This window comes from Nipponia nippon, unplaced genomic scaffold, assembly GCF_047370975.1.
Source record: "Nipponia nippon isolate SJK-2023a ecotype South Korea unplaced genomic scaffold, ASM4737097v1 scaffold_21, whole genome shotgun sequence".
NCBI classification, from domain to species: domain Eukaryota; kingdom Metazoa; phylum Chordata; class Aves; order Pelecaniformes; family Threskiornithidae; genus Nipponia; species Nipponia nippon.
Window position 1 is genome coordinate 226,384 of NW_028262338.1, and position 19,137 is coordinate 245,520.

At 49.4% G+C, this 19,137-nt stretch overlaps 1 protein-coding gene and 1 long non-coding RNA gene across 5 annotated transcripts in view; both read left to right on the forward strand.

Annotated features, from left to right (window-relative positions):
- The window catches only part of PFDN1 (prefoldin subunit 1), a 54,979-nt gene that overhangs the window by 16,074 nt on the left and 19,768 nt on the right, over nt 1-19,137 (forward strand). The window contains exons 4-5 of one of the 3 annotated variants that reach the window (XR_015705282.1): nt 6,035-6,234; nt 16,873-17,094. The exons of 1 other annotated variant lie outside the window; for it this stretch is intronic. Coding sequence is in view for 1 of the 2 variants with exons in the window: in XM_009460686.2 (XP_009458961.2) it covers nt 16,873-16,956 (84 nt within the window). In the remaining variant the exon portion in view is untranslated. Of the gene's footprint in view, nt 1-6,034; nt 6,235-16,872; nt 17,095-19,137 lie in introns of those variants that run through there. One more of the 3 variants, XM_009460686.2, reaches the window with a different exon arrangement.
- LOC148055497 (uncharacterized) lies at nt 7,982-16,866 on the forward strand. 2 transcript variants are annotated; one of them, XR_015705283.1, is made up of 3 exons: nt 7,982-8,748; nt 9,111-9,202; nt 14,855-16,866. It is a non-coding gene; the product is annotated as an uncharacterized LOC148055497 (long non-coding RNA). The 2 variants fall into 2 exon arrangements; XR_015705284.1 differs by lacking the exon at nt 14,855-16,866 and adding an exon at nt 10,314-13,120.

Consider the following 19,137-nt stretch of genomic DNA (forward strand, 5'->3'; position numbering starts at 1 on the left):
ACAAGTAACCGACAAGTAATTCATGTCACTTGGTTTCTTTGCTAGATCTACAACCCCATTAGGGACTGATTGTTTGCTCTCTGTCCTGATATGAAAACTGAGTGTGAGGGATTCAAATGAGATTAGTAGGAGGAAGGTTTAAAGCTAGCAAAAGGATGGTTGTGTGGTTATATGCAGCAGATAGGTGATGTGAAACTTTGCCAGTGCTGTGGATATTAAAAGTTTGCACTGGCTCAGGACAATTGCACAAATTCATAGAAGAGAAATCCTTTGAGAATTACCAAATATGTAGAAATGGCATCCTGCTCAGGAAGTCCCTGAGCTAAAAATGTCTGGAGGCTGGGAAAGTATGAGGAGGAAGTCCCATATACGTCTGCCCTGTCCTTACACTCTGCCTTAGGCATCTACTTGTGGCAGCTGTTGAAGACTGGATCTAGGGGGAGATGGGACTTTGTTTTGATGATGTGGTCAGAGCACTTCTGTGTTCTTAGGTTTATCTGGTTGGAGTATTCAAGGCAGAGAAGAATATCTAGGAAATGTAAAGTAGTGTCTGCACAAGTTCCAGTGTTCAAATAAGTTATCTAATGAATCTTGACTATCTTCTGGTGGCTACATGTACAGCTTACGGTTCTTCGGAGATATTTGAAATGTATTTTTCCAAGGCTGTTAGTGTATTTTTTTTTCTTAATGTCCCTAAAATATAATTAATACAAAACCCTGTTCCTTGGTTTTTGGGGAATGACAGAGAAAGCAAAGACTGAGTTGTGTCAAGCTGCTTATCTCATCTGTTAGTGTTTTGGAGAAAGTGAGTGTGGAGACCAGCTAAGTAGGGACAAACAGGAATAGGAATTCGGTGCTCAAACCTGTGCAGTTCTGTCTCCATTGTCTCCTACTTACACTAAAACAGAAGTAGAGTTTGTAATTTTTTTTTTTTAATTCCTTCTTAAAACTCAGCTTGCCTGGGGAGCTGTAGGGCAAGCACATCACCGTATATTATGCTGCCTGGAGTGTTTTCTGTGCCAGATACTAAGGGGTTTTGTGTTTCTGGCCATGAGAACTTTTTCTGCACAGGGAAAACAAGTACTTCATGGATGGGCTATATATTTAAGATGGTGTTAATGCAGACAAGGCATGGTCATTTTTATGGTTATGTGATAAAAGTGATTGTATCCTGTCTACTTTGGAGCCGTCCCAGATGCCAGTGGTTTGCGCAGACAGCCTTGCGACTGGGGTTGGAGAACTTCACAGCAGCACGTCTGGATTTGGAAGTGATTGGAGTGTGGTTGACAGCCTCTGTTTACAAACTCCATTGGTCCCTTACTGCCAGGTCTATTGGGCTTTGGTCAGCTTTTTGGCTACTGTGCCCTTCAGCTGTGCATCTCTGGTTCTTTCTGTGCCTGCTGGGGAGTGATCTTACTCCCTGAACTTTCCAGTTGCTGAGTTCAGCAGAATGGATGGAATTCCTCCCAAATTATAACCTCTGCCGTTCTTACACAAAGCCTCAGAGCTGGCTGCTTCACAAATGTGTTTTTCTGCTTTGTAGCTCCCTGTTGCTTGAGTCTCTGGTTATGGCCACTGAATTGAAGTCCCCAGCAATAGTGACTGTCTCAAAAGGTGGTGGGAATGGAAAGGTGGTTGTGCCACATGGGTTGGTTTTTCTTTTTAACCATGGATAGTAGGGCTCAGATTGCTAAAATTTTCAACAGTTTGTTTTAAATGAACATTCGAGTCCATCTTTTAACTACTCTGGTTTCAGCTGGCTGGCAGTTTTGTGAAAAGGATTTTCCTTAGGCTTGGGATTCCCCATGTAAAAGGACAAGCTCTTACGCTGACAACTGCTGGAAACAGAGATTTCAGGGGAAATACCTGAGTCCAATTCAGAGAGCATTTATCACAGGAGTAGGGGATTTTGCCATTCTGAAAACAAGTTGTGACAGAAGCAGGAAAGAATGTGAAACTTTGTGACCTTGTGCTTCCACTGCATCATTGTAAAATAAATATCAAACCAAGATAGGTTAAAACTTCCCTCCATCCGTAAAACTGGAAAGATTTTAAAGCTTAGGTTTATATTTTACATTGTTAACTACCTTATTACTTACTTACATTTCTCACTTTGCATAGTTGAATCAAGCTAGTCAGAGTAATCCTCCAGCATCCATATGGTGTGGCTGATTCGGTTACTCATGTAGCGTGAGCTTGAGAAAATTATGCCTTGCTATTATGACACTATTGCCAAGGCATTGCGAAATGTGTATTTTTGATACAAGCCTGAATCTGAGAAATGCTCTCGCTGCTAGCTTGGTGCTATTTGCAGAAGAGCACAGTACAGAGGCTGGTTGCACTGCTGAGCTCTTCTGTAGATCCATCCAGCTGCATAGCAAGGAGAGCTCCTGAGTGCTGACTATACGTGAAAATGTGGGCTTTAACCTGCTTCAGAGATGTGAGCTGAGTTTCCTGACGTTCACAGTTGTCAGAGTGAACTTTGGAAACAGTGAGGGATTTTGTGTCTGGTTTGAAAGCTTCTTTTCTCCCTCCTCTGATAGTCTCCATTGAAATGCATGATTGCAGTTATTCTCTGTCACTCACTCTCCTCTCTTGGGTTCCTCTGCTGTTGAACGGTGCATTGCCTTTTTCAAGGCAGCATCACAAAACTGATGTGATACTGCTAGTTTGGTCCTCCCTGTTGCTCATCACATGGCAAAGCAGCAAGGAGAACCAGACCTGTCTTTGTACAGGGCTATAAAAATAAGGCTTGGCTAGAATACACATTGGATGTACTTAGTGAGAGGAACTGTGTTCTGAAAACACCAAAGGGGTATGGATGTGTACAGGGGGGCAAATGCATAGCCTGTCAGTTACTCTGCAGAAAAAGCAAGGTAGCTTTATCTTTCTTGTTAAAGCTAAGGTATGAACATGAATATATATATTGTATATAATCCTTTGGAAGCCAAATAGACTGTCCAGGCTTGCTGGCAAAATACATATGCCTGCTTAAAGGCTTTGCCACTGAGGCTTACAAAAACCTGCTTGAATCTTGCAGAGACTGATGACATAGGCTCACGCACATACTGGCACGGGAAGCATCCTGCTTAGCAGTAGCGATTGGATTTTTCCAGTCCTGATACTATCAAATTCTTGTTGTGTTTCACAGTATGAGGGGTATGTGTTGAATCTATTTTGAAAGCATTCTAAAGGGATGAGCACAGACTCTTTTTAGCTCAGCAATGTTTGTGCAGTATTAGGAGAAAAAACAAGTAATGTTTTTCTTCCCTTGTTTTTAAGGAAACATGATATGTGAGGGGTGGAACAATGCTTTGTTTCAGGAAATGTTATCCGTTTCCATTGTAGGGCTAGATGGATTCTGTTTTTAAATGTGGCATTTTAAAAAGAACAAACTCTATGATGTTTATAAAGACATGGAAAATTGATTCTTCGTTAGGGGTGGAGAAAGTGATTATCGCTGTGTGTTTTCTCTCATAATATCTGATAGTCCCCTTCTCTCCTGCTATATTCAGCATGTTTAGTTGTCAGGCGTTGTCAGACTAAATTGCTAAAAATAACAAATAAGGGGGAGGCTCTGCTGGGCAGCTCTGTCTACTGTGTGCCACTGAATTTAGCTCCTTCATGAAAAGGGCAAAAGCAACCTGCAGCTTTCTGGTTGAAGTGGATTTCGGTTTTAAACTCTGACCACAGCATTGTTGTGTGCTTGTTTCCCAGGCAATTCTTTCACATGTGTATGGGAGACTGAAAGTTTACTGCTGTGGAGATACAGGGTTGGTTGTTTTCTTCTCTGTCTGCCTGGAGTAGAAAATACGATCGGGAAAGCTATACCTAAGTGCTTGATTTCTAATTCAGAAATTCTTCATGTGATCCCTAAAATGCCATGTCCAATTGCCCTATCCCACACAGAAAACTTATTTGCTCTCATTCATCGTGGAGAAACGAACACTCTGCTCTCAAACACTGCTGTGCTCCACATTTAAAGGCTTAGATGGTGTTGCAGGGCTCCTTCCTGGTAAAGTTACAGAGTGACGGACGGCACTGCAATGCCTTACGGTGACTAGACGTCAGAGGTAACACCAGACTTCTTCCCTGGTGCTACCTGGACACGAACTTGCTTGTGCTGCTGCTTCCATTTCTCTAATCTTCTTTCTCTAGGAGCTTTAAAATGGCTTTGCTGCAACCCTGAGGCATAATGGTGGTGCCCCCCTTCTTGATGAGTCGACCAGGGCGTCTCTGATGGTTGCCTCAACAGTGTTTTCATACCCTGTGGGAACAAAGATTTAAGGAGGTGAGGCGTGGCTGGGGAGAAGTTCCTGAGCCTGGGAGTTCATGTTCTCTGAGCAGGTATGGCTCGGATGGACCTGCTCAGCGTGGCTGTGTGCCTCTGACGTGCTCCTGCGGCAGCTCTCTGGACGGCCCTTTGGTTTTTACGCTGAAACGGTCAGCGCAGAGGCCAATTCTGAGGGTGGCTTTAATGATGTGAAAACAAGTCTCTTGAGATTTGTGGTGCACTTTGCAGACCACTAAGCAACCATCAGAAGGTAGCAATTGTTAGGCCTTTTCCAAGTTAGACCAATTTCTTCCTGGGATTTACAGTGTAGACGCTCTCATCCCATGGTTGGCTCGGGATATGCCGGTGCCCAGGAATGTGCGGTGGGCTTTTTAAATAAACAGGGGAAAACAAGGAATGCTCCTGTTTGTTTTGGAGAGGGGAAGCCTCAAGAATAGCCCTCTGTGCTTTAGCCTGGAGCAGATTTTACTTTGGATGAGTGTGCTGTTCTCTCATTCCATCACTGGCATACACGCACGTACCGAGGACGTGGTTTTAAACACATGTTGTCACAGAAGCTGCCCCTTGTTTCTAAGTGTGTGCATAGACGAGGTCAGTCCTTGGCTTGGTTCCAGCCCTGTTGGCTTTATGGCCTGGTCTGCTCTAAGGAAGGCTGGCATGCTTCTGTTGCTGTTGTTCATACAGGAGCCAAGCCAGAACCATCCATGCAACCTGGGGGCTCGGCTGCAATCATTATTTGCAAACATGTACAAAGCTCTTCTGGCATGGATCGTTTGCAGGTTTGAGATGTTGCTGGGGATTAGATTGATTTTTTTACTTTCTTAATTTGCTTGTCCTGGAAGGTGGTGTGTTGTGGGGTTGGTTTTTATTTTTTGGGTTTCTTAGTTTTTTTTTTCTATTTGTTTCCCCTTCTCCCCCCCTCCCCCAGCTTTACAGTATCTGATGTTTGGGAATTCAGAACGGTGATATCTCCTTCTCCTCTTGCCCCTGAATCACACCTTGGAGTTTCATTAACTCTCCCTGGCCATCTACGAGTCATGAGTCCAGATGTTCTCTGCAGTCCAGAGAAAGACAATAAATGCTTCCAGAGGGTCACTCATTCCTAGAGGTGATCTTCTCCCTCTGCTTGCTGTAGAGGAAGGCTGGACACCTGATGTGGGGACAGGTGGAGTATGGAAGTGAACTTAACATTTAGGATTAACATTTGGGCTTGCGTGGACCTTTTAGGAGGAAGCTGTGGGAGCTCCACAAATTGTGGAGATTGGTGTGAAAGTGAGTTGCAGAGCCTCATCAGGCCCCCTGTGAGAACCAGGCCAGGCAATAGCCTTCATCTTGTGTGGCTTTGGGTGTCTGAGGCAGCTGCAGGTGTCTGGGCAGGTCCTTCTGGGCATGGACATTTGGACTTGGTGACGTTCCTGGGAAACATGTTTCATCTTGACTCTGTTGGTTTCTGTCATCCAGACCTGAGTCTATGCCTTCACTGAGGGCTCGCTCCTGCTTTTCAGGCTGCAAAGCTGGACACTTAGCTTACTTTTTGAGGACATGGGTGGTCCAGCTATCTGCCTAAGCTTGCTGTCAGCTGGGGAGCATCCACAGGCACTCCTGTAGGAGAGCAGAGCGCAGCCTGCATGGGCAGAGCTGTCAGCACTGGTCTGCCCTCCATGGAAATGCTTGTTTTGAAGAAGGGAATAGCTGAAGCTCTTTTTTTTTTTTTTTTTTTTTTTTTTTTTCCCCCTATAGGTCTGGCAGTCTTACAGGGAGGAGAATCTGCATTCTCATTCCTGATTTTTGGAATGAAAAATTCTCTTGAGCAATGAGAAAAATAGGCTTTAAAATAGTAAAACAGTGAGAAGATTGAGAGTGTAATGGACCCTATCAGGACAAAATGATTCTTTATGGAGAAAGCCTCTGACATTGGACTGGGGCCATACAAATATAAGGTAAATACTGGAGGAACTGGGGCATAGCTAATGCGGCTCTAATTCTTTCTGTCCCCTAAACTGACTCTGCTGATGGTAACATGAATAACAGGCCTTATTCCTTGCTTTCAAGGCTCTGATGAATCACTGACTTAACTTATTTCTTTGTTTAAAGCCTTGCAGTCTGTGTTATTATCATTTGTCAAAAGTGAGGATAGCAAAAGGATTGTATTCTTACAGCCTAACTTAACATGTATTTTATGCTGTTTCTTTTATCTGAATCACATCATCTCTCATCCCAGATAAATGAAAGTTGATTGTGTGCAGCTAGCACCTTGCAGCTTTAAAAGGGAACAAATGCTCTTCAGTAATCACAAGAAATGAGGTGTATTTTTTTTAACTACTGGTTCTGATTCCTATGGTAGATTTATTTGATAAAGATCAAATAAGAATATGTTCTGCTTTGAAAATTGTGTAAGAAGCTTGTCCTATGTTAAATAATACACAAGTCACTGGTTGCAAAACATGACGTTGTAATCTTAGAAGCGTAGAAAGAAGAAATCATCACATTTAAGAGGGGATTCCCAGCTCTCCAAAAGGGTCTTCCACTGGTTTAGAGCTGGGATGGTTTATAAAAACTTTAACATCTCGCCACATTTTTGTGAAGAGTGGTTGTTGGTGATTCTGATTTTGGTGGAATGACGTGTATTTGTAACATCACGTGTATGGGTATGCATTTGCCAGGCTGGATCTTTCATTTGGAGCAATCATTCACTGCAACAAGTTTTCAAACTCCCAGATTCTTGCAAGCAACTGCTTAATTAGTAATTCTTTGTTAGTCTTCCCTGCACTGCAGACTGCAAAGTAAGCACACAAACTAGCTGAGAGGGCAAAGGCTTCGTGAAGGGAGAACTGGAACTTGATGACTCTTTATTTTCACTGTTCCTACCTTTATTTTTAGGTGGGTAATTGTAGATTTTAAAAGCAGGAAAATAATTAACATGGGTGTTGATTGCTTCCTTTTAAATCTTTTAGAAGCTAGTTATAGAGATGCTTTCAAAATAAACATATCCTAGAACTTGTTTTAGGGGGGGGGGCAGTTTGCTCTGATTTTTAGGAAAAAAAAAAATCTAATGGAAAAAGCTTTTCAAGCAAACTTTGCCACTATGCTCGCATTCCTTTGTAATTCAGGGGAAAGTGAAATACGTTACGCATTAATAAAAAAACACTTCTGCTGTGTCTAAATGCTTTTGTCCATCCAGGAACCTACACTTAGTCATCTGGGTCTGAAAACGTTGTTTGTTTCCTTTGATTAGCATTAAGCTGCTTTTACGATTACACTGAAATCATTTTAAGACAAAGTTGGTAGATAGGTCTGTCTTTGTCATTTTAAACCAGAGTCTGATTCATTGTCAAAGCTCTCCTTTGTGCTTATGGCTGCAGAAGTATCCAAACCAATGAGCCGAGCTGGATGCAAGTCCCTCTCCAAATTCCTCCTTGCATGAGTAATAGTGAGTCACAAAACCAGTGCCACTGTCCTTGCCTTAGTCACCAGGCTCATGCAGTCACTCCTCGCTGTCCTTTATTCCGAGAAGCTCTGGGGAGGGGGACTATCTGTGCCTGATAAACCTCCATCCTGCTCCCATCTCCTCTTTCTCGCCTGGGGAGAACAGGAAACCATTATTTGGAAAGCATGCTCCTGCGTGTAGGAGACCTGACCCAGCCCTGAGTCAGCTTTATAAAGCCACACCTTGCTTGCCAGGTATGCGGGGAGGCCGTCACGACTTCCTGCTGGCCCCACTGCCCCAGTTGCTCCTCTCATCTGTCTGTAAATGTGTTCCTAGCGGGGATGTGGCTGCTTCCTGCCTGCAAAGCAGCTGAGTTCAAGGGTGTCTGAATTACAGGGGGGATGCTGGTTAGTTGGGAGTTTACATAATCTTTTTGTTGATGATTTGTTGGGTCTTTGAAAGTTATGGAAGTAGTTTTTCTTTTAAAATGGCCTTGTTTGGCAAGGACTGCAAGAGATGAAAGGTGTGGTATGATTTTGCAAAAGTAATATTGCTAGGAGGTATTCTAGTGAGCCGTACTGGTTCTGCAGGACCATAGAAACCAAGGCACCAAATTAGGGAACTTACCACATTTTGCAAGAGCAGTTTGGTGAGGAACACTTCCGCCAAAGCAAAATGTGGGGATTTTCAGAATCTGGGTTAGTTTCCCCTCCACAAGTTCTCTGTGTTTGACCCAACTCGTCATAAGTCTGGTTAGGGTGCAGTATCTGACCTAAAGCAATGTGCCTCTGAAAACTGCTCTAAACAGGTAATTTTGCCAAGAAGGGGTGTCCCTAAAGGAATCTTCTGGGTTGATAATGTATTTCTGCTGCCACCTACTGAGAGGTTCCCAGTCGGCTTGCTTTTGTAGTAGTTAAAATCAGGCTAGGGTGCAGCAGTTCACTGGAATAATCCATCATTTCCCAGTCACAGAGAGCAACTGTCTCCACCTCTACTAAAAATGCTGTCCTGTGGCTGAAGACAATAGGTATGTGCGGTGTGCTTCTAGTGGGGCTGGGGCTTGGGGAAGGAAAGGCTGCTCTGCTGGCAGGTTTTCCTGCCTGTTAAGTTGCCCCTTCTTTTCTTGAAGGTGGCCTCCCTGGGTACCAAGCGTGGAAAGCAGTGGGTGCTTTTCCAAATTAGCTTTTTCAGAGTATGTTCCTCATGGTTTCAAGGCACTACGATACTACTATAACGATGGGGGAAGCCTTGCTGGTTGTGCTGTAGGTAGGATCGATACATGATGAAGGTGGATTTTCACCAGCAGTTCTTCAGGCAGGTGCAGGTTGTCTCCTAAGTTGGTAAGTGCACTCATATGCTTGATGTCTTTTCTTCTTCACTCTAATCCAGATGGTTTTGAAGTGACCAAGGGTCCCCATTACCTTCTGGAAAACTTGGCGAAGGGAAAACCCAGGGATCTGAATCATCACTTCTCCTCTTAGGTAAATGGCATCATCGTGCTTCTGTCAGCAGCTGTCATCAGAAACCAGCTGGGCTCCCTTCCTATTGCAGTTCACTCACTCTTGAGCAAATTCTGGGCAACTTCCTGAGAGCAATAACTCTACTTGGAAAGTCTTGAAGTGTATCTAAATATTTGGTGGTTGCTGTAGCGTGGTAATTCCCAATGTGTACATGTGCCACAGTGTTGCACTGGGTGAGAACCAGTGCTGGGTGCGGCCCCACCCTGCCCCATCACTGGTGCTCACTATTTCAGTTTCTCCCGAGGCAGAAGCAGCCGGGTGCTGTTCAGCAGGTCCACCTCCTTCCCATTTGTGGGTTCCAAGTGAAATCCCGTTAAACAGAGCGCATGTCCTAGGCCCATCATCTTCCGTGATCTCAGGTTGACCAAAATGTTTGCCTTGCCTGTGGTGCATGTGACAACGGCTCAGTGTGCTGTTCTCCAGCAAGGGGGGTTTGGGCAATTCCAGCCACCCTAACAGCAGTGGTGGCCTCAAGAGCGAGGGCAGCTCACACTGCTACTGCTACCGGGCCCCCAGCGTGCAGGCAGCGCAGCTTTCTTCCCCACACAAGCGTGTGGTCCCAGCTCTATCTCAGGATCTGCTGATCACTTTCCCAAAGAGTGCACGCACAGAGCCCTCGAGGAATGACAAAAATGACCCGAGTTAACTTTGGGAGATACAGAAACTCTCAGCTAGCAGGTTTATTGAGATGGTGTCACAAGATGAATTGTATCAGGGCTCCTATTTGAGGCACTGCATCATGCCTGAAGACTCTGCAGCATTCCTCGACGAAAGCCTTCTAAGCGCAAGAGTGGGGATGCCAGCATCTGGCGGCTGGTAGCCAAGTGTGCTGTGAGCTGTGGGGAGGGAGGTGTTCTCTGGGAAGGAACCTGCCAGCTCATTTCATTCTCACAAGTTGGATGTAAACCAAGTTTGTAGAAAAACAGGTTTGTTTTTTTTTTTTTTAAATTGCCTGCAGCTTTTTTTTTTTTTAAAAAAAAAAGGCTGAAATGAGAAGGCATGTTCCAATACCAGATCCTTAAGTTTCCATGGAAACACTTTTGTTTGGGTTTAAGCATATTTGTGTTTGCAGGTCAGAGGTTGAAGCTCTCTTTCTCTTGATGAGGTGAAGAGAGAAAAGTGGAATTTGAAGAGCAAAAGGAGTAGACATTGAATGAGAAACCACTACTTGAAACAGGAAATTCACCTGTGAGCACGAGGTGTAATGCAGCATGAATAAACTGTGGCTGCTGTGTATTGGTTTCCTGCTGAGAGCCGAAGTGCTGTTTTGGCTTTTGGAGCTGAGCATGCACACTGTGAAACACTGAGCTGAACTACCAGCTCTAGACAAGGCTCCGCAGACTCGCGGATCTGGCCAGTGGCTGACCAGCACTTTCTGAAGGCAGAGGTGTCTGAATCACAGTCCTGGGGGAAATATGTTGCTTTGATCATCGAAAGCCTGTCCAAGATGAGCTGATTAATAGTTTTTTCTTGCTGTGGAATCTGTGGATGCTGGCTCTTTAATCTGCCAGGAATGTAAGGTCCAGGTGCGTCATCATGCTTATCCAGTGAAGCACCGGCCTCGCTAGCAGCATGATGCAATGGGAACAGAGGTGGGAGGCTCGGGCAGGAGGTGACTTCCTGCCATGTCAAAAGGCTGCAGGCCACCTCTGTTAACCACAAGTCTTTTTCTTCTTTGGCGTGTGAACTGTAATTGTACTTGCATTAAATCTAGTATTTCCGCAGCTGCTGCCAAAAGCAAATAGCGCAGAGCTGGTCAGGGAGCAAATGTTGCCTGTGACAGGGCGTGAAGTGCAAGGGAGAGCTGTGGTACAGGATAATGGCAGGGATGAGTATTTATGGATTGCTTTTGCTGTAACTGCCAGCGCCAAGGCGCAGGCTCGCCGCTCCGGTATGCATCAGTAAGAAGCATGCGCAGTGAGGGATGGCTTGTGGGGTGTTGCCGTACGTATAGCCTCTGGCTAGGACTAGTCAAGCTGGCGCTTACAAGAGCTTGTGCTTTTTATGCAGGCGAAGCGAAGAGGCAACTGGGGCTGGCAGCAGCCGCCCAGAGCCATTGCCTGCAGCTGCCCAGTGCTGCCTACAAGTGGAGCATGTTGGCAGCGGGCATTGCAGCCTGCTGTCCTTGCTGGGGTAATGGGGTCCCGCGCTGGGCAGCTGCCCTGCCCTCCTTGCAGGCAGGGCTGGGGTTGGTGGTGCCCTCCCTGCTCGGCTGTGCAGCTCCTTCTGCAGGGCTGTTGGCTGCACGCGCAGCCCCAGGAAGGGTTCCCGGGAGATTGATGCGTGTTGCCTCTCGGATGGGGCTGCGTGAGCAGCCAGTCCTATTTTTCGCTGCATCTCTGATTGCATGGGAGATGGCACTTTTACTCTACATAGCTGTACTGAAACCCCACACAGGTTAGCCCCTCACCCCACACACCTGGTTTAGGAAGGCTGCAGGAAGACTTGGAAGTGGGGAAGGCTCCCAAGAGCTGGGAAGGGAGAGTAAGGGCCAGGCTTGGTGGCACCATCTGTGGTCAGGTGCAAGAGAGCCTCAGAGCCCAGCTTCAGAGCTACCCCGCCGGTACGTGCTGGGAGGTCCAGGTGGTGGGGTTGGCTCTGCTGCACAAAAGAAGAGTTCTTGGCCATCTCTTCTCGCCCTCCATCTCGGTGCCAGGCAGCCATTAGCATGGCAAACCTACTTCCAGAAAGAAGATTTAGGTGAGAAGATTTCCTTTTGGGCTAGTTTTCAGGTAGATCGTCACAGCTGTGGTTTGTCTTGCTCCCAAGCGCTGCAGCCATACCTGGCTAGGGAAGGTGACTGTTGTTGACAGTGGGATTATCTCAAAGGTATTACAAAACTACAGGCTGGGAGGCATTGACTGCACTGGCTTTTTGGGGGCATCTTCTGCAGTTTTGCACCCTATCAGGTGTTCTGCACGTGGCCCAGACCTCGCTAGCCTGTCACAGTAGCCGTGTGTTGGTCTCATGTCTCAGTGCAGCTGGCAGTGCCCTTCCTGCGTGGGGACAGAATGGGGCAGGAGGGGGATCGAGGGGCTATCACCATAAATAAGGGGTTGGATGAAAACTGGTGGGTGGCCTGTGGTGGGAACAAGTGAGGGTGCAAGAGCTTGTCCTGTGCTGGAGCAGGGCAGCTGTCTTGATTTCAGAGTACACGCGAAGCGTGCTGCCTGCCTGGAAATCTGTAGCTGCAAATCCTGCTACCTTCTCACATGCCTTCAGCCACCTTCAAGGAGGCCTTTGGCTCCCCTTCCTTGCTTCTGCAGTGGAGAGGCTTCTTGTGGGCTGACGGGACAGGACCTGCAACCTCAGGTGATTCCTCCCTGCATGGGAAGATTGTACGCAAATCAGTGTTTCTGAAACCTCCAAAAGCCTCAGGGCGGTAGAGGCCAGTGGGGGGTGGGGGATGGGAGGGTGCGTGCTAACTGCCCTGGCCAAGCGGTGCTCAGAAGCTGTGCCTCTTAAATAAGTTTCAGTAACACTCAAGAAGTGTGTTTTGCAGTGTGGTAAATAAATCTCTAGCAAGTGGATGTGGCAATCGCGAACAAGGAGGAGGAACCGGCCCCTCACTTCAGCCAGAGCCATCGGCTGACAAACCAGCCTCTTCGGGCTGTGCTGCCTGTATTTCCTCCTTTGCCGCCTTGCCACACTCTTTGCGTAACTGCTGGGGAGCTGCCAGCACCTCGTGGCACTGCCTGGCCTTGCTGCACAGCGTGGCCCTGTTTGTAAGCCGTGAGTTCAGGCTTTTCTGAGAGCTGAGTAGCATGTGTCACCTTCACCCTGTCGCCTTCCCAAAGCAAGTCTCCTTTTTCAGTCCTACCTTGAGACTCTGTGACTCAGGCAGTGGTCTCTCTTGCTCTTTCGGGTAACCATCTTGTCTGGCCGGAGGCCCACAAGAGTGGGTGGGTGGGTGGGGGCAGTTTATGGCACTGCTGGTGTGGGGAGCGGGTGGGAGCTCTGAATCTGCAACTTGTAGGTTGTGCAGCCTCTGAAGTCAGCGGCTTGCCATGCAGGGCCAGTGCGCTGACATGTTCTCTTGGGCTCCTGACTGGCGAGCACTGGAGTTACTGGTGTAGAAGTAATATCAGAGGCTGCAGAAAGCAGCAGCCTTTGATTTCATGAGGGACCAAAACCAGCAGTACAGTTCTGGCATTGGACTGGAAGCTTGCTGCTAGCTGCCCTTGCCTTGGCACAGGCAACAGAGAATTAACACTTGGAGCGGTGAGCATACCTTCACAGGAAAATATATGTAGCTAATTGGGTGATGAGCTAAAACCAAGCAGCCATGGGCTGGCCCAAAATGTGGGGTCAGAGGACATAGCGTTAACTAGGGCTGCAAGTCAACATCAAGTGCAAATGAGTGCATGTGAGTTCAGGGAAGCTTGAAGGTATGGTTTGGAAGGCTGAGGTGGTGTTCCTCCCATGGGGAGCAGAGATCACCAGCCTGGCAGATCTGGCTGGACTGGAACAGCCTCCACGGTGACTTAAGAACTGTGCTGTCAGACTGTCTTTGGGCTCTCGGAGAGCTGGTGTGAGTAGACAGCGTGTGTGTCAGCTGGCTTGCTCACAGTGCTGCTCCCTGGGAAGGGACACCAGGGAGAGACAGCGCTTCCTGTCTAGACCCCGGTAATCGCAGTGAGGAGGGGTTTGCACGCAAGCTCCTGCTCTTTCTCCTGTGATTACTGAAGCAGAAACCAGGCCTGCCCACAGGTCCTTGGGAAGGAACACCTCGCTTCTGCTATGTGTCTTGGAAAATACAGCTACCGTCTGCTCCTTGCTCCCCCTTGATTCAGGCCATTAGTCAGAGTAGGGGCCAGCTGCCGTGCTGACTCCGGCGCTGCTTGCTGCCAGCCTGCGGGAGAGCTCAGGAAGTTTGCAGCATCCCAGCTGTGGGTGCAGGGTTTCCCTTGATGCTCAAGGGATGCTCCTTGAGCCCAGGGATGAGGCTACTTTTGGGAGGAAGGAGTAAAAGCGTCAGGACCAGCCCAGATCCTCTTGCCCCAGAAACTACATGACTGAGGAGTGATTGAGGGAAATACTAATTCCCTGAACCCTCACCTGCCTGGGACTGCAGGTGGTGCTTAAGTAAAGAAATGGCATTAAACCAGGTCCCTTTGCCATGAGCTGTGTAGCTTTAGCACCCGTCCCTCCCCAGGGAGGGCAGAGTATGCCACTGTGCAGGAGTGGGCAGCGTGGATCCGCATGGGCCATGACAGCCATGAATGCTTCTGTACTGTATCAGGCCACATTAGTGCTCAGGGTCCCTTGTCCTTGGGGAGGTGGGGCCCAAATGGTTGCCAGCATGACTTCCTAACAGAGGACGTTTGAAATCCCACTGTGTTAGGAGAACAGAGCTGTTGTTTGCAGCCTGCCAGCTCCTGACTGCACGTGGAGGCTTCCTTGTGTGGCAGCAGGGCTGCCTGGCTCTCCCGAGGTCACTGCTGGGGCCAGCCTGCTGCCCACAGAGGAAAATGCCTCTCTGGAAATGTCTCTTGCTGCCTGGTGGGCACGAGGGGGAGGGGAGAGGACATTTTTTTGCATTAAAAAAAATAATATTTGTAATAAATGAATGCATAGAAGTCAGCTCTGCTGATGCCACTCTCTTCCAATCAGCGGAGCGAGGTGGGGCATGGGCCCATGCAGGTTTTCCGGGACCTATCTCCCCTTGCAGCCTTCAGATTCAGTTCCCTAGATGTGAAATCCCTCGACGTCTGTCTGGACAGCGTGAGAACAGTACGGTGGTGGCAGAAGTCCTGCTTGTGCGTCAGCGAGTCGTTGGCAGCAGGAACCCGCGCTGTGCCTCCTCTCCCAGAGGTTTCCTGAAAAGCAGCTCTTGTAACCAAGGGATCCCACGTGCCTGGGGAGCGCGTGAGAGGGACAAGGAGCCCTTTGCTGTACCCACAGCCCTAGCTGTCGCTAACAACCTTTACTGTTTAAATAAAAGCCCTTCAGTATTTAGAAAGGGGTCTGGAAGAGATGTCTTCATGGCATGGGCATTTCAGCTGAGTTTACTGAAGTGTCACTGCAGGTCTGCTGTGAGGGAACAGATCAGGAAGTGATGGCAGCAGGACTGTCCCATGTGCTAATGAATTTTCCTTCAGCGTTATGGGTCCCAGCTCCCTGTGGGCTTGCAGGAGTCAGGGGGAGGCTGTCAGGGGAGCATCAACGTTGCAGTTCTTGCCTGTTGCCTGCTCGCTGTAGCAGGAGGGTGCTGCTCAGTGGAGGCCAGTGCATGCTTTTGCTGCAGGCTGCGCCCATGGGTGCTGCTCTGCTCTAGCCAGCTGGCAGCTGGGGGAGCACCCCAGAGCAGCATGTGTTTTTACCCTTTCCTCCAGCCCCCCTGCACAGCTGAGCAGTGCTGAGGACCTCCTCTGTCCTCCTTTAGCTGTCCTTTGTTTTGGTGGGCTTTGGAGGTCATTCATGCCATACTGGGCTCCTGTGGCTGGGGAGGCGATTAGTGGAGCCTATGGCAGGATGCTCTAGGCTGAGGCCTGGACTCCTGTAATTTAAGAATAATCCTGCGAATGCTTATTGGTACCTAGCTTGGCCCAGAGACTGAGCTCTACTGAGCTTCCCAGGCCTGTGGGAAGGTGCTTAGTGTGTGGCTGTAACCACCGTGGGGTAGTGGGAGCATTGTGCCACAGTGGGCCCCCGCAGGTTTTGTGGAGAAGAGGACCTTGTGAGGACAGCAAGCCCTGCACTAGCATACAGCAGGTACCACCTGTGGAGCCCCATGTGTGCCCCCAAGGGCTCATGGTCCTCCACAAGCCCAGCTCTGGGGACCCTCAAGGAGGCTCCCCCCAGCCCATAACAATGCATTTGGAGCGGTGCTCTCCCTGCTGCCACCAAAGGAGGTCTGCACCCAAAGGAGGTCTGCATCCAGCAGCGAGGGCTGCCTGCACTCACACAGCAGTGCCTTCTGCCGGCCTGGCATCCACTGGAGACTGTTGTGTCTGTTGTTTGGAAGCCCAGAGAAAATAGTCAAAAGAGCCAAGCACTGATTTTTCCAGTCGCCTAGGAGCACCCAGACTAGCAGGAAAAAAAGCTGCATGCTGAATTCCTATCTTGGGATGCACAGCTTTGGGCTGCTTCCCTGCCAAGCCTAGTCTAATTAAAGATGATTAAGGAAACACATGTATTTGGTGATGATTTCTGATAGAAAGGAGGGTCTGGGTTTAGAAAACTGTCCCAGCTGGGAAAAAGAGCCTTTCTTACCCAAGTGTGAAAGGATTTTGCTGTTGTCTCCATAAGGAGGCCTCAGCATGTTCATTCCTCTCTGGGCTCCAGGTGTTACAGGATCTGATTTCCTTTTCCTTCCTTGCTGTGGTTAATGTATTCCACTTATTGCAGCTCTGCTGTTGCAACAGCCCCAGCAGCTCCAAGGAGAAGGTTTCAGAGGGAACAAAATTCAAAGTCTGTGTAAACATTGCCCAGGCTAAATATTAATGCTTCCAGGATACCTCTGGAAATGAATAACCTCTGTCCTCGCTTCAGGAAACCCATAGGGTCATGTGTGCCCTCAGCAGGCTGCTTGCAGCTCTGCCCTGGGTAGCTCTTGGCCCCAGCACACTGGCACGTGCTGTCAGTGCCATGGTGGACCTTAACTCTCCTCTGGCTTTTCTGCCTTGCAGCAGAAGAAGTCGTACCTGGAGCGAAGCGTGAAGGAAGCAGAAGATAACATTCGGGAAATGCTGATGGCCCGAAGGGCGCAGTAGCTGTGTGGTTCTCTCTGGGCCTCCTGCGACACCCTCTGGGTGGTTTTGGGCAGCTCTGCCTGTACGCTGCTCACTGCTGCCTGGCTGCACGAGTTCCGTTCTGTGGCAGTTTCAATAAAACTCTGCTGTGAAGCCTGAGCTTGTTTCCTTTGCCTGCCACCTTGGCATCTCATAGCGGCTGCTCTCCTTGCAGGGATTTGATGGAGAAAGGAGGTGGCGGTGGGATCTGGGGTGAGGGCCTTTCAGAAAATCCTGCTTCACTTTAAAGCAGCCATAGCCCTCGCCCTCCAGAAAGACCCCGTGTGTTGCTTGGCACTGGGCACCAGGGAAGGCTCACTGCATTGTTTTGCTGGAGTGGGGCTGGCAAAACTGTGGTGGAGGAAAAGGGAGGCTGGCAGCACCGGGCAGGGCAGAGCAGGGCTGGCCTTCACAGGCACCTCCAGGTCCACAACAGGTGGTCATTTATTCTGTCTCAGTGGTGACAGGTCCTGGTTTCCTCCTTGTACACATGGGTCTGGGAGAGCCCCAGCATGGCAGCGAGCTCGTGGAGGGCCAGTGCCACCCTGTGCTTCATGCTCGCAGTGCATCAGCCAGGCCTCTTCCTTCCCCTACTCTTAGCTTTGGTGCTTTTCTGAAATGGAGCTTTCAGGGACATCTCCTCTCCTGCTAGCAGCTCCTTGGGATCTTGGAGCCGAGCTCCAGGTCCCATTGCCAAACCCCCCATGCTCTCACCCTGTAGACACACAGGCGCTGTCACTCTGGGCTGGCCCTTCACCACCCACTTTCCTCCAGGCTCCCAGGCTGCTCACCGGCTGGTCTGGCTTCATCTTTGCCGATGATCACACACGTGCACTGGCTGCAGTTGCTGCCTCGTGGACACAGGGGCCCGTGGGCTGATTCCCCCTGGTGCACTCCCACCCTTCACACACACATGCACACTCAGTAGGGAGCCCTCATCCAGGACAGCGCTTAAGAGGAACTTAATAAGATCGGACAGACTGTGCTGATCAGGCGCCGGACAAGTGTACTGACCACCTGGTCATAACTGGTCCTTTCATCCCCATACCTTACCATTTTTCCACACTTGTTCCTCCCAAAATCACCTCCACTAAACATCTCATAGCAAGTTCTGTGCAATCCCAAACAGCTTTTCCCTGCATCCGATAATGTGTCCCTCCCCCAGGCATCAACCCCTTATTCCGAAGGGTGATCTGGAGAGCTGCTGTGGGTCGCTCCTGGGGATGGGCGTAGCCTGGACACGGGTCTGTGGGGTCAGCCCTGGGAGAGAGGCTCTGGACAAGGTGTCTGTGTTACGAGTGTCCTTGGATTGGGTTCCTGCCTGCCATTGTGCCCCTGTGCTCCTCTGGGCTTGTGGAGGGGCCTGTGAGGGGCTGATGGACCTTGTGATGGGCCCGGGAGTGCCCCGGCTGGGTGTTACTTGGGCTCCCCTCCTGCTAGGACTCTCTGAGCTCCTGTGTGGGTGTGCAGAGGTTCTTTATCCCATAACCGACCACAAGCTGCCACGTCTGCTGCTTCCCAGCCTCGGCTCTGGTGCTTGCTGGCATCTGCCAGCTGCCATATTTGGCAGCACCCAGCAAAGGTGCAGGGGTGGGCAAACCAGGTGGTTCCTGGACCAGGTGTCCACCTGTTTTGGTCCTGAGGCAGGGCGCAGGCCTGGCCTGGGCCCATAGCTGGGCTCAGTGGCCAGGGACTCCCCTGCTACAGGGGCTGCCTTGCACCAGGCTGGGCTGAGCTTCAACCCCTGCCTTGGCCTGGCACTAGAATGGGGAAGACGGTGTCCAGGCTCACTGGGGGACTGGCGGAGCCCTCTCTTCTCCAGCAGCCTGAGCCTGATCCGCCCCCTGCATAGCCCCAGGCAGCTGGTGCCCAGCATGGTGGAGGGTGGCTGGAACACAGGGCAGCCCTTTGCAATGGAGTGTGGGAGATGTGTCCCCAAGGACAGGCACTGTGCTACTGAGGCCAGGGTGCTGCTGTAGCCACATGAGCCCAAGACCACAAGCACTTTGTCGGTGTTTGCGATGGGTGCTGGAGCAGGAGGCAGAGAGCAGCAAACCTGAGTCCTCACCCCTTCCCACACTGGGGTCTGGGGGCAAATGGCCCCAGACCAGCTCCTGCTCCTACTTGAGGCACAGCAAGAACCAGCCTGTGGCTGTGAAGTGA